Source organism: Arachis ipaensis, chromosome B1, assembly GCF_059453495.1.
Source record: "Arachis ipaensis isolate K30076 ecotype BB chromosome B1, ASM5945349v1, whole genome shotgun sequence".
NCBI lineage: Eukaryota > Viridiplantae > Streptophyta > Magnoliopsida > Fabales > Fabaceae > Arachis > Arachis ipaensis.
The window spans coordinates 149611357-149626410 of record NC_142436.1 but is presented as its reverse complement, the minus strand read 5'-3'; the positions used below and the strand labels follow the sequence as shown (position 1 = coordinate 149626410).

At 32.2% G+C, this 15054-nt stretch overlaps 1 protein-coding gene across 2 annotated transcripts; it reads right to left on the bottom strand.

Annotated features, from left to right (window-relative positions):
- Positions 1–3705: 3705 nt before the first annotated feature.
- On the bottom strand, positions 3706–14389 carry LOC107640865 (ENHANCED DISEASE RESISTANCE protein (DUF1336)). 2 transcript variants are annotated; one of them, XM_088502232.1, is made up of 23 exons: positions 14139–14293; positions 13789–14036; positions 12942–13016; positions 12723–12776; positions 12194–12259; positions 11867–11925; positions 11388–11464; positions 10947–11063; positions 10189–10223; positions 9125–9225; positions 8948–9043; positions 8248–8312; positions 7764–7835; positions 7387–7557; positions 6836–7038; positions 6621–6687; positions 6296–6471; positions 5873–5974; positions 5691–5738; positions 5145–5288; positions 4967–5062; positions 4464–4565; positions 3706–4091 (listed from the first exon to the last, which is right to left on the bottom strand). In XM_088502232.1, exons 2-23 carry the CDS (start codon positions 13999–14001, stop codon positions 3999–4001), a joined length of 2232 nt encoding a protein of 743 aa, XP_088358358.1. In that variant the 5' UTR covers positions 14002–14036; positions 14139–14293; the 3' UTR covers positions 3706–3998. The 2 variants fall into 2 exon arrangements, with proteins under 2 accessions (XP_088358358.1, XP_016199856.1); XM_016344370.3 differs by having other exon boundaries at positions 13789–14389.
- Positions 14390–15054: the final 665 nt, after the last annotated feature.

The window sequence follows — 15054 nt, the reverse complement described above, 5'->3', positions numbered from 1 at the left end:
AGAAATAAAAACTAAAATAAAAATATACATTAATTTTTTAAAATTAACTCATTGACTAACTTTTTTTTGGCTAAAAGTAAACAAAGTAACCAATCAAAATTTAGAATAAACAATAATTTTTTATAAACAAATCAGAGTTTAGAATAAGCAATAATTTTTTTTAAACAAAGTCAAAATTCAGCAGTAAAGAATAAAGTAAGGCGGAGTGCTTCTTTTCTAGGAAGATAACTAGCAGACTCATTCAAGACTCCCATATATTGGGGCACAGTCACTCACACGTGGATTGGATAGAACTTGAAAAAAGAAAAAAGACGTATTGGATACCACTTTGCTTAAAGAAACTCTCCATACGTGGGCCTTACGTGTTGAGATGAAGTGTAATTGGAGTACAGTCACCCAAACTGACCAGAACTCAGACTTAGATTTATGGACAGTAAACAGTCATCGATCAGCAGGTGAAATTGGAATTAGCAAACCTAACCTCAAAATTAGAATTATACTTTTTTTTCAGGTGATATTGGATTGGATAGAACTTGAAAGAAGACATACTGGATACCACTGTACTTAAAGAAACTCTCCACACGTGTTCCCTTACCTGCTGAGATGAAGTGTAATTGGAACACAGTAACCCAAACTGACCAGAATTCAAACTTAAATTTATGGACAGCAGACCGTCATTAATCAACATGTGAAATTGGGATCAACAAATCTAACCTCAAAATTAGAATTATATTTTTTTTCAACCTGAAAGAAGACATACTGGATACCACTGTGATTAACAAAACTCTCTACACGTGAACCCTTACCTGTTGAGATGAAGTGTAATTGGCACACAGTCACCCAAACTGACCAGAATTCAGACTAGACTTAGATTTATGGACAACACACAGACATTGATCAGCAGGTGGAATTGGGATCATCAAAACTAACCTCAAAATTATATTAATAATTTTTTTTTCAAGTGATATTGGATTGGAAAGAACCTAAAAGAAGACATACTGGATACTACTGTACTTAAAGAAACTCTCCACACGTGGGTCCTTACCTATTGAGATGAGGACATAGTCACCCAAACTAACCAGAATTCAGACTTAGATTTATAGACAGAAAACAGTCATTAATTAGCAGGTGGAATTGGAATCAACAAACCTAACCTTAAAATTAGAATTATACTTTTTTTCAGGTGATATTAGATTGGATAGAACATAAAAGAAGACATACTGGATACTACTGTGTCTAAAGAAACTCTCCACACATGGACCCTTATCCGTTGAGATGAAGCGTAATTAGGGCACAATGACCCAAATTGACCAGAACTCAGACTTAGATTTATGGACAACAGACGATCATTGATCAGCAGGTGAAATTAGGATCAGAATTTAGAATAATTCAGAATATATTCAGAATAAACAATAACTATTTTATAAATAAAGTAATCGTATCAGAGTTCAAAATAAATAATAACTTTTTATTTTTGTCCTTTGAATAGATCTATAGACTTCATACATATCAGGTTCATAATAAATAATAACTTTTTATGAATAAAGTAACCATATTAGAGTTAAGAATAAATAATAATTTTTTATTTTTATCCTTCAATTGGATCTATAAACTTTTATCAGGTTCAGAATAAACAATAATTATTTTATAAATAAAGTAACGTACCTGAGTCAGAATAATTAATAAATTTTTATTTTTGTCCTTTTATTGGATCTATAGACTTTCGAATTTAGAGTACATATCAGTATCAGGTTCAGAATAAACAATAACTTTTTATAATCAGAGTTCAGAATAAATAATACCTTTTTTATTTTTGTCCTTTGATTAGATCTATAGACTTTTGAGTTCAAAATACGTATTAGGTTTAGAATAAACAATAACTTTTTTTTGAAGTAAAGAGAGCTCAACACAACAAGTTGGAGCGTTAAATTAAACAATAACCACCAAACAACAGCTGACAACTCAAAGTTTATATCTACCCCTAAGTTAGATAATTTTGTTTATATCAATAAATTTTTATTTTTGTCCTTTAATTGGATCTATAGATTAATTTCTGAGTTTAGAATATATATCAGTATTAGCCTATTAGGTTTAAAATAAACAATAACTTTTTTATAAATAAAGTAACGTACGAGAATTCAGAATAAATCATAATTTTTTATTTTTATTTTTTATTGAATTTATAGACTTCTGAGTACGTATCAGCTTTTTAATAAAAGAAAAAATGAAATAAAATTTTAAACTTTAACATAATGACAGAAAAAAGAAAAATAATAATAAAATAAACTAAAGTATCTTAAAACAATTCACTCAAATTACTATATATCTACTTCAAGACCTTAAACATCTAATGGTATGGCAAATTTAGATTTCAATTGATAAATAAAATGAAATCCTTGCAATTTATTGCAAGCATTATCTATTTGATAGTAGTTAAAATTTTAAATTAACTTTTAAAATTTTTCAATATCCTAATCTTAAATATAAAATTTTTACTAAGTTAGATAATTTTGTGTGTTTACAAGTTTAATGCACTTTTTCGATTTTATATAAAATTTTAAGTTTATGCTTATTTCCATTACAAGGATAACATGTTACCAATAGTTTTATATTTAGATAGATGATAATTAATTATCAGATATTATATTACATATTAATAGTATTTAATTTTTTTTTGTACTTTTTTTGAAGTGATACTTTGTCTCCATATGTTACGAATTTAGAACAAATTTAAAAATAAAATAAAATAAAAAATAAAAACACAACCAACCTCAGTCAAAATTGCTAAGTCAATAATAATGTTTGTAACATAAATATAAATCGAAATAATTACGTTTGACTTACTAGGATAGAGAACAAATTAGGGGTGAGCACGACTCGGTTTGGTTTGGATTTGTATTTTTTTATACATGTACCTGAATAAAACCAAACTGATTAAGAACGGATTGGTTCGATTCGGGTAATTGGGTACCCGATGACTTTGAAATTCATAAAAAAAAAAACTAAATTTTTATCTTAAAGATTCAACAAGTACAATAAACATGTAACATCAATAGAAATAATCCAAACATATTAATCACCAAATAAATTAAAAACTAAACTCATTAAAATCAAAACATATTAATAATGAATAATCATTGTCTAATGGAAAAGCCACACATATATATATATATATTTTAATTAATTAATATATGATCGAGTTCGCGAGTTGGTTCGGGTTCCGCACCCCCAAAACCGATACCCGAACCAATCACTAACAAAAGTTATCGATTTGGTTCGAGTTGGACCCGATTACCCGTTGATTTCAGAACCAATTTAGTTGATTCGGTTCGAGTTCGGACGGATAATCGGATACCCGCTATCCATGCTTAACCCCATAACAAATCAAAGTAAATCGTATTGAGAATATTTGATTTAGTACGGTGTCAAAATAATTCGAAACAAATAGCTGAAAATATTTCTTCCATGTAAATGGCTGGGTTAATAACAATATTTGTAACATATACTTATCCAAGGTCATTAGTAAAGAAAGAGTAAAATACCATTTAAAAATATGGTCTGTTAATGTTATACATAATTTATTAATAGAATGATGATAGAAAATATGTATAATATTTCATTAACTTTCTGATTAGTCTAAGATCGAGAATTTGAGAAACAAAAATTTAAATGGAAATGTATATTAGTTTTTTAAAACTAAGTCTCTGGCTAATTTCTCTTCTTGCTTTCATTCCTGCTAGAAGCAAACAAAGTCATGCATATTGCATATATTTTAACAAACAATAGCTTTTCATTCTTGTCCTATAATTGAATGTATATTCAGACTTGTATGAGTTGTATCAGCTCCTTAATGAATTATCTTTTAATTCAAAAAAATAAAATAAAATAAAATTTCACACTTTAGCTAGCGTAGTGACAGAGAGGAGAAAAAATAATAATAAAAGAGACTAAAGTATCTCCACAATTCATTCAAACTATTATATATCTACTCCAAGGCCTTAAACCTCCAATGGTACTGCAGTTTCAGGTTTCAAACGATTTAATCTAACAGTTCCAAGAATATACTCTGGCAACTCCTCCTCCTCCTTCGCCTGCAAATCAATTGATAAATAAAATGATATTATTGCAAGTGTTATCTATTTGATAATAGCTAAAATCTTAAATTAACTCTTAAAATCTTTCAATATCATGATTTTGAATGTAAAATTTTTACTAAGTTGGATAATTTTATGTTTTACAAGTTTAATATACTCTTTCGATTTAACATAAAATCTCGATTTTCTGCTTATTTCTATCACAAGGATAATATATTACGAATATAGTTTTATATTTAGATGGATGGCAATTAATTATTAGATATTATATTACGAATTAATAGTATTCAACTTCCTTTAATCTTTCTTCGAAGTTATGTTACGAATTTAGGATAAAATTTAAAAATAAAAAATAAAGGCACAACCAACCTCAATCAAAATTGCTAGGTCAACAACAATGTTGGTAACATATCCCAGAACAAGGCCGATGACACCCCTAGCCACAGAGGACGATCCAATGTCCACATCAATCTGCATGATACAGAAAATTACTTTTGGAAGTGACTAGGCAAAATATGAAAATGGAAGCAAAATTACATCAATGCCAGAGATCAATTTCAACAAGAATGTTGAATTGTGTGTCTCTCTTCTTGAGATAAGAGTGTGTAACAATGTTTTCTACGTAAAATAGCATAAGAACTTCATGGGCACACAAGACAAAACAATTATAACAGTGACCACACAGTACACATATGAACATATGAATAAAGCAGAATGTTTAACTCAACATTTTTCCATAATTTTGAGAACCAACATTAAACTAATTTTCACTTCTTAACTTGACATGCCAATGCCACAGCCAAATTAATGATCATCAAATCATCATCTAAGTCCAGTGGTCATAGAGGAGAAAATGCTAAGGCTGGCCTTACCTCCAAAAAATTATCTTGTCTAAAGTATTTACATGTCACAGCTTTCCCTAACAAGCAAGCTTTTGTTCCAACGGCTCTCTTAACCATCCAATATCCCTGCATCCATTGAAAACAGCTAGCTGCTCAACACTACCAAGCATCAAACAGGGTATATAACATTTTACAGTGAACCACGCACCTCAACTATGCTTGGAATAAGTTTGAATCTTGAGTCCCGAAATGCATCACTTCCATTTACAAACTTAGCCAATAGAGAATCTTTATTTATAGGTCTGTCAGCCGCAAAATACAGAACCAGACTATAGTTCGGTTTAGCAGGAACCTGATGTCGATGAAAGCAAAAGAAATCTTCTTGAGAAACTGATTTATAAGCATACACAAATTTATGATCCCAATTGAACACCATTTCAGAAAAATCAAGCACTACATTAATGCTTCCTGAGTTATTCAACAGGAAAGCCAGTGAAGGCATCAAACATATTCCACTATAAACACCATACTTTTAAAGTTAATCAATTCTGCATTCAATGACATTGGCTTAAAATTATGGATTATCAGCTATAGATACTTTCATGGTACGTATAGCTGGGGATGTGGGAGATTCACAATAGTCATATAGTTTCATGGTACCTAATAATGGCTTTTTTTAACACAGTTTCTTGAACACTTCTGCATTAAATGGATTTCACTTTGCAATAAAAAAGGAAAAAAATAATATCCATACCTGAAGATTAATGACAAGGATAAATGGAAGCTTTTTCCCAGCTTCCGACTGCAATTCAAAAGGAGGAACATATGAGAACAAGTTAATTGATAGTTTAGTATCTTAGCAGAAAGATTTATCAGCATGCCCAAACAAATCAAACATCTCTTCTCCATCTCTACTTAATAAAAACTTCGTTTTACCTGAACCAGACATCTAGGATGCAGAGCAATTTTGTCTACAGATTGTTCGACTGTGAACCAATCAACTGCTATGAGCCTCAAAAGCGGATCTCCTCCAACTACCTGCGTCATAAATTTCCATGTCCATAATATTCAGCCAAAACCAAAAAATATACAACAAAACTATGCACAAGCAGATAAAGATATATTTTAAAATATGTATAGTTCTTTAAGTTGAAAGATATATTTGAATTCACATAATTGATTAGAGTTTACATGATCAATATGCATGCCCGGATGCCCCTCCACTGAAAGGACATCTATAGGTAGAAAGCTTAAGGACAATGAAGCACATGTACACAATAACAGCATTACTTATCATCCATGTAGACATACGAAAGTTCCTTTCCCACTGTAACCAACCAACTTAAATGGTCAACTCACCTTAGAATTATCTTTAAGATAGTTCTTTCCCCTGATCATAAATCCTTTTCCACTAGGAGAAGTCCAACAATTTGTGTCATTGTCATCCTTTCCTTCGTGTAAAGAACCACGCAAATCACTTGGGTTAATACTGACAGGTGTAACATGGGGATCCAATTCTTCACTCAGAACAGGAGCTGCATGCCATAATTACATAAGAATGAAATTCTGAATGCAGAGAAGAAAATTGAAAATTTAGAGTTTGCATAAAGGTTAACTAGTTGCTTATGCCAAATTGCCTACAAAAAGGACCTAGCAAATAACAAAAAACAAAGAAAAAGCTGACCTGCAGTTCGCTTCAAAGCTAAGGTTGTGATGGCCCATGATACATTCTTTAGTTTGACTCTTGGCCCCTGACAAATTGAATACAGTGTCAAAATATGTAAAAACTAAAAAAAAATACTTTCTGTTCTATTACTAATCAATCACATACAAACAGGACTTATTGCTGCTGCATACTACTTCTACAGTTGAAAGGTATAATCAACTAAAGTAGGAAACCTTTTCATAATTTTTATCATCATCATCATCACTTTCTTCATCTGACGATGATGATTCAGCAGCAATTGCATCATAAAACTCATCTTGCACTTCATCCTCATATTCACCACTGGAAATGGAACCATCAGAGCTTTTGGGATGTACAATTGTGGTGGCATATTCTTGATGTAGTATTGGATTGGCAGTGATATATTCCTTTAGACCTAAATCAATAATAATTAAGAACAATATTAAATGCATCCAGAAGATTATTCACAAACAATTTGTTGAATTATACAAAGCATGCTAATAGCTCATAGCATGTAACTTTCTAAATTGTTTTCCTGAAAGAGTGAGCAACAAAGCTAAATGATTAGTTTGGACCACTAATTATGATAATTGGATTCTTAGTCATAGTGATTCTAGACAATCCAAGCAGTAGGGAGCCATAAAGAGTGGACTGGTGATGAGAGGTTTTGGTAGTTTGCAAAAGATCATAACTATAGATTCAAATCTTAGTGCCATTGTTGTACCAGAGATATTAGATGTTAACAATAATTTGAACACTTTACCTGCCACTTGGGATAATAATGCATAAGGAACAGTCCTCTCAAATTTTGAGCACTGGCTTTTCTTCCATTGATGCCAGGAACTAGAGTCAACCTCCAAAGTATGGGTAACGAGACATCTTGGGCTATTCAACCCCATAGGTGTGTGCAAATTTCTAATTTCCCATGCAGATGCTGCATTCATAATACAACACATTGAAGAACAATGATCAGGGGCCTAAAAAGTACAGAAGTCAGAGGTATATTTTCTACTATACTCTTTCTTCCCCCTTGTCAGAGGATTCCCATAAAGTTCTGACAGTAGCAGAAGATTAAGAGAGTTTCTACCATAAGCAAGATAAACTATTCAGAAAGGAACAAATATGCAGTTTCTATCTTACGATTAATTTTTGCACGTCGATATCCAGATCTTTGAGGCTTTTTCTTATGTATCGCCGGAAATTGTAAAATAGCTGCATGAATTAAATACATTGAAGACTTCAGCATATATTGTCCAGGTAAGTCAAAAAAACAAGGTTTCCAAAAAAATGCAAGAATCATCGCTGATGCTCAATGTTAATCAAGATTACAACCACCATAGTAATACAAAACCTCTGTGCTAAGGAACTGTAACATGTTTACATAAAATTAGTCATCATGATTCATGAAAGCATAAAATAAGAAATAACATTTCTGGAGCATTGATGCATTTTAATTTTTAATACATATCTTGCAAAAGTCTTAGTCTCTCGAAAATTCCTCAGGCAAGTGAAAAGACGTGATAACATCAAAATTTAAAACTAACAACAAAAGTAAATAAATTAACTCTTGACTCTTGAGCACAAAAAGAGCTTAAGCACATGATCACAGTATCCGTATTCTTACTATATGCTCCATCTTGTCCACGAAACCATTGCCTAGAGAAGACAAAATCCTGCTTTGAATGCCACCTGAGCAATCATGAATGCAGATTTTAAGTAAAACATGATTAAGTTAAAAAAAAATTATAGTAAAACTTGCTTTCTGTTCACTGATTGAAAAAGATTAATAAGGAAGAAATGTGATGTTAGTTAGCACATGAATTCATCAAAGTGAACTGCAGCCTAGATTGACAAATAAATAAATAAAGTTAGCAAATTATGATATGAAGTTTTTATTAGCAAATTATGATATGAAGTTTCTAGAATTTAAGGAATCTAACAAAATTGAAGTATCAGTCACCAGGAAATCAAATTAGGCAGTGATAAGAACTTTTATTTTAAAGGAGGAATATAAAAAGTTAAACAGATTAGTAAGAATATTTAAAAAAAAAAATAAAACAAAGATTTAATTTTGTTGTGCCTTAAAAGCACAAGTTAATAGTAGAGTAATAAAAACTTTTTTAAGTTTTTAATGTATTCAATTCATTGGAAATGTAAAGAAGTTATCTTTTCAATAACTTTTGGTAAAACATTTTCTTTTATGGTGCTTTCAAAAGTGTTCTTAGGACACATGTTAGCAAGACCCTAAAAAAAGGGGGGTTGGGGGATCTAGAAACAGAAATTTCAATGTTTGAAATTTCAAAAGATTAACACTAAATGATTACCGGGATAGATACTTAGGATCATATGTCCCATAAACAACATCGTAGTGTCCATCATAAGATTCCACCAGCTCCAAGTCACACATCAAAATATCCCACCTGCAGAAAACAAAAATTACAAGGGAGACTAATTTGCCAACATGTTGTCAAGACTCTCCACACATTCTATAGGCAACTTACTCATATCTTTGCCGTTGGTCAGTGTTCAAAATCACCTCAAAAACTGTATCAGCAGTTGCATCAATAACACCAACGGACTTTGCAAGAACGCCCTTACCATTCTGCAAAGAACAAAATGAATGTCAAACAAAAGGAATCAGATTTATTTTTCTGTCCTACCAAAAGTGAATTAACACATGAAATTTCAATTGGTTTAAATGTGAAAGCAAGAAAATAATAAAAAAATAAAAGAAGAAGAAGAAATCAGATTACCAAAGCTACATAGAAAGCACGTTCAAACAACTTATACATTTACACAACTAAGAAAGGAATGTCAGATGGCTCATTGTTATGAAAGGGAAATTTTCAGGTTACAAAGAGACATGGTCAAGGCTTTTATTGACAATATAATACTATTTACAGCCTGGAACACAAAATCCATTGAATTTTTTCCATATAAGGGACATCAATATGCGTGAAATGTACCCTATTGCCGATGGCTAAAAGAATAAAAAGGTAAAAATTACTTTGTGAAAATGTGATGATAACTCTGTTACAACTATAAAGAGAAAACAGAGTACTAGATTATCGTTGACAATTCTATTACCAGAAGAAATCAAGGGCATCCCAATTTGGTCAAGTAATGACATCAAAAGTTATTAAGAGCAAGAAGTTTCTAAGACTAACCAAATGCTAGATCACAAAGAAGAAATCAATATTTGACGTGGAACAACTGCACATGTGACTTAATTCTTAAATCGGAGCAAGTTCCTTTTGCAATATCAAAAGTATATTAATACCAGGCTTTAGATGAGAGATCTATTTGATTCACAATAAAACATTCATAATATTGTTCCTAATCTTAAGAATCCGGGTTCTGTAGTTTCTTTTGAAACAGCCAGATTCCAGCTGAGAATCAAGTATTTGATATTATAAGAATCAGCAACAAGTATTATACTCGAAACTCCTGTTAGAATACAAACGTGAAGGCAAAGCTAGGGTTCCCTAGTTTCCCAAAAATATGTTGTTAATTATCATTGACGGGCATTTACACCCCTCCCCAAATAAATGAATGCTTTACATACCTTGCGATCAGAAACATCCTCGAAGATTCTTATACCTGAAACCACAAACCAAAGGCATCAAGAGGAATAACAATAGATTCAACTATAATATTTTCTCTTATAACTAAAATGAACAAGAAATAAGTAGGAATAACCATAAGCAGAAGCGTCATCATTTACAAGTCAAACAACCAAATCGTGCACCAAAAGCACAAAGATGTCATGGTTTTATTTGGTTATAACCTTTAGGATTCAAGGGATGTAACAACCCGACATATGATGCCTATAATAAATGAAACACCTATAATTAATAAAAGCCCTTATGGTAGATGCAATTTGTAACACTTCAAGGAAATTAAGTTGCTACCTTGCAATTAATGACAGCTTTTGACCTTTTGATAAGAACTTAATGCAACAAGATTTTATTTTTCTATTCCAGATGAACGACAATTTCAGTGAGAGGCTACAGGAGCGCAGGATAGTCCCTCCAAAATTTCACCTAATTTACTCATTGAATTAATTGCTGGATTGTAATCCAGAGGACCCTGGCATCCAAATCATCCTCCGCTCAAACCCCAAAGTTGGTGTTACCATTATAGATTATAGAGGGCCTTTAATTACAACAATTTATACTTGTTCAAATGAGAACTTTCTTACAGCTTCTGGATGTCTTCCAATTAAAGAATTTGATCAATATTAATAGATCACTGAAGGAAGAAATCAGTATTAGAGCAGCCAAAGTATGCCTTACTAGAAGTTTGAGGGACAAGAAAAAGTACCAGCTGTGGTAAGCACACATTTCCACTTGTGTGCTTCCAATGCATCTCCACTATCTCCTTCAAAAGCATCTGGCCTAACTGCCAACTTCGATGATTGGCGTAACAATGTCTCCGGGCCTTTCAGAATGAAAGAGCAAGTGTCATTTTAACTGTATATGAAGAGAAACGAGAGAAGCACATGGATTCCGAGTAAAATATACAACCACTATTAGTCTTGAATCATACTTTCACAATTGCAAAACTTCTGGTGCATATCAACACTGAAAAAGATGTCTCTCTTTTTGAAATAAGAAACAAAAATAGATGCCCTATTACACTATGATAACCTTCAAAACATGTAATATGCCATGCAATACAAAACTTATCAATTCAATTATGTAGCTAGTGATTCAGAAGCACACATCGTGAATATTATTCACAAAACCGTGCATCTTTTTTTACCTTGGCCAATTCTTATAAGCTTTCTCAATCCACGGGCATACCGCCTCACTCTAGGCCGATGTCCTTCAAGGTTGATCCTTCACAACATAAAGAGCAGTGAAATAATCAGTAACTCAGTTTTTATGGTAAATCATCCAATACAAGGAAACCTTTAAGACATGCCACCAAATAATGATCCCAACATGCAGATATTTCATTAAGCATAATTGATGACCATGAATATGTTAACTTGAACTGTATGCCTAACTGAATGACTTGAAACTTGAAAGTATTTATAACCATCATAATTCCAATATTTTATAACAAAAACTGAAAAGGTCAGACATTGAAAGATCAAAGAAGCAAAAGGAATCCTATGCTAATATTTATGATACAAATTCATTATTAATCATTAATACAGCTTGCTGAATAGAAAATTCAACAACTGTTAATTCTATCAAATATCAGTAGAGTGAATTTCAAGTGAGGAAAAATCATACTCGGCCTCCATGTTTAGTTTGTCCCTAGCACTGCCTCCTTTTGACAGCTCATACTCAGCCTGCAGAGGGCATATCTCCAGTAAATTCAAAACACATGAAAAATATGGTAAATACCAACATAGTTGCTTGATATATAAATTCTTTTAACTAGCAAGGCAGACACTCCCAAAACCTTCATAGGCAAGGAAAATTTATATGTTTGAAAAGTTCATAAGAGGAACTCTTATACAAACCCTGCCACAGAAATAATTTCCTGCCTCCATTAGACTTGGGTTGTCAATGAAATCTTTGGGTTAAAACTGTAACCATCTTGTTTCTTTCTTATACCTGTTGTTTGGCATGATCAAATGCTTCTATCCATCCCCGAGCTTCGCCAGCTGAAGCACAAGCAATCTACAAAAGATATACATTATATAATCTTATTTCTATACTGTGAGGAGGATCGCTTATTCTCCTTTTTTCTTGTATTTTCTTCTTTGTCTTAATGAAATTCCAATGGGTTTTGAATCCCTGAAGCCTACATCAAGCTTATTACAAATTTACAATGGATCAGGCACTTATTTTTTCCAGGATATTAACAAATTACACTAGCTGAGTAGCAGTCCACCTGAAAAAACTGGGAGTAAAGTAATTTACACCAGTTATAGGTGAAATAAGTTATGATACATAGAGCTTTGGTACGGGTGGTGTCTACTTTTTTTATATAATAGTATGAAAGCAACTAAATCATGTTTTCTCCAAATCGTATAACTTAGCCCCCAAAAAAAATTGTTACAAAAAGCTGCTATACTTGTTAAAACATATGTTCCATAGCAAGTAGGACCAACAATTACTAGAATTCAAAATTACAACTTACTTCTCCCTTTTTGGCCTCATCTAATCTGTTGTAAAACCTTAAAACGTAAACATCCTGGGGAAAAAACAAAAAGTATTTAGCTTCTACCAAATTTACAAGGTAGTAATTCATATCCATGAAAACCACATAATAAAATCGTAGTAAAATGAACCTCACAGAGTATGTTCCTTCAGAACCAATGTCAAATCAGCTTAAGCAAACAAATGCATATGAACTTACCCCATTGTTGACCTTCCGACGGCCTAGCTCCTCCACCATTAGTGTGGGCCCAACAACTCCCTGCCTGATGGGTTTCTGGACAAAGAATAATTTCAACATCAAGAAACAGGCAAAAAATGGGGGACGAAATTGAAGAAAGGTGGAAAGTAGGCAATGAAATTGGGTGCGTGTGAAAATACTAATCTATATAAATTCATAAAAGATCATTGAAACCAACCTATATGCATGTTCAACTGAAATCACTAATTCGTTGTAATCTATCAAACAAAACGAAATTTCATTAGCAAATAAAAATGTGAGGAGCAACAAGGGCTGGCTCAACTGGTAGGATTAAACAACATCAACAAAAAGACATGGGAACCTGAGTAGGTTCATTGTAGTTAAGTGGTCTACGAATTACTAGCATATGGTTCACCTAGTCAGTTGGGTGTTCCCATGAAAATGTGCAATTGATGACAGAAGCTCAAATTCTTAACTAGTCAAACATGCTCCATTTATCCTTGTAATCCAGCACACGAGTCAACTCTAGAATTTCACTCACAAATTCAAGCTACGAAAGTTCCACACCCTCTAATGCCAAAAGCCGGTGCTGATCCTAGTTGTAATCTATTTCAAGTGACTCTTGCAAGTTTCTTTTAGCTAAATACACAAATCAATCATAAGCTTCAAGAGTTGTTAAACATTTTGCAATACACAATCAGCATAATTAAACACCATGAATTTTCAATTTCTCCATCCAAAAATGAGCAGCAGCATTGACTAAAGATTACAAAGTCTCAACAAGGAAGTACAGAGTACACAAAAGAAAACAAAGCATAAGCAGCAGAAAAGGGAGCGGGAGCATTACAATGCCAGGGTTATCGTGAGGATCACGCTTGTACATGAAGACATTCTTGCCCCTAATGAAAAGGAATCGGAGGTGACAGTACTCGTGACCAATGGAATTAACTCCAAGGTGATAAACCCAACCGAAATACTCGAACATCCCTTTCTCATCGCTGCTGCTCCGCTCCGAACCTCCGCTACCGGACTTGTTCAACGCCGAAGCAGCTGCCTCCATCAAATCCAGCAGCGGTGACTGTATAGAACCAACTCCTACAACAACAGATCTTTGGCACTGATTTCAACTTCGATTAATTGTTTTTTTTTTTTTCTTCTGAAAATTAATCAGCCTTTATTTTTTTTCCGTTGAAGAACCTTGTTGGCACACGCAGCAAGGTTGGGTCCCACAGTTGAGCAGAGCGTCAAAGTCGAAGATGGTTTGTCATATCTTCTCATCTACTACTCAGTAATCGCATGGTCAATGCGCTGGACACGCCATGCTCCATGATTCTCTCTCCATTGTTCTTTCTACTTGGACATTTGGACGGTGACTCCTTATGCTTCTTTCCTGTCTTTTTCTCCTCCTCATATAAATATTTATATTTTGGTACTTTGGGTTAGTCAATGCATTGCAGGAATTAATAATAATAATAATAATGACAATAATTAAAAATAGTAGACTATAACTTAAATGACATAATTTTTTCGTACTTATTTAAAAGTCTTCAATTCGAATTTCACTAGTAACTTTAAAAAAAATAACAATAATTAAAAATAATAAAGCAAAAACTTAATTTATACAAATGGCTTTATAACCATAATAGATCAAAGTGTACCACTCTTTATACAAGTGACGAATGGCATTTAAGCAAACTTTTTATTGAAACGTTTAAAAAATTATTTAGAAGGTTAAAAAATATTAATTTCTAGATTATTTTTTTTATTTTTGTCACTCGATTAAAGCTAAATTGCCACAAAAAAAAAGTCACTTAAAGTAAAAATTACTAAAATTTTAAAGATTAAAAGTATCTTATTTTTAATAAACACAAAAATCTCATTAAAAATGGATCTATATATAAAGTCACTATTATTTGAATGTCTCTTTATATTTTGTGCAACTTTTTAAAATTACTATGAGAAATATTCTTTGTACATTAAAATCAGTCACTAATGTATTTGTATATAAATATATATGTGATTTAATTTATTTTTAATATATATTTATATTTTAGTATGTATTTTATACTGATGGTTAATTTTGGTGGCTAATTTTAGTGTACACGTACCATAA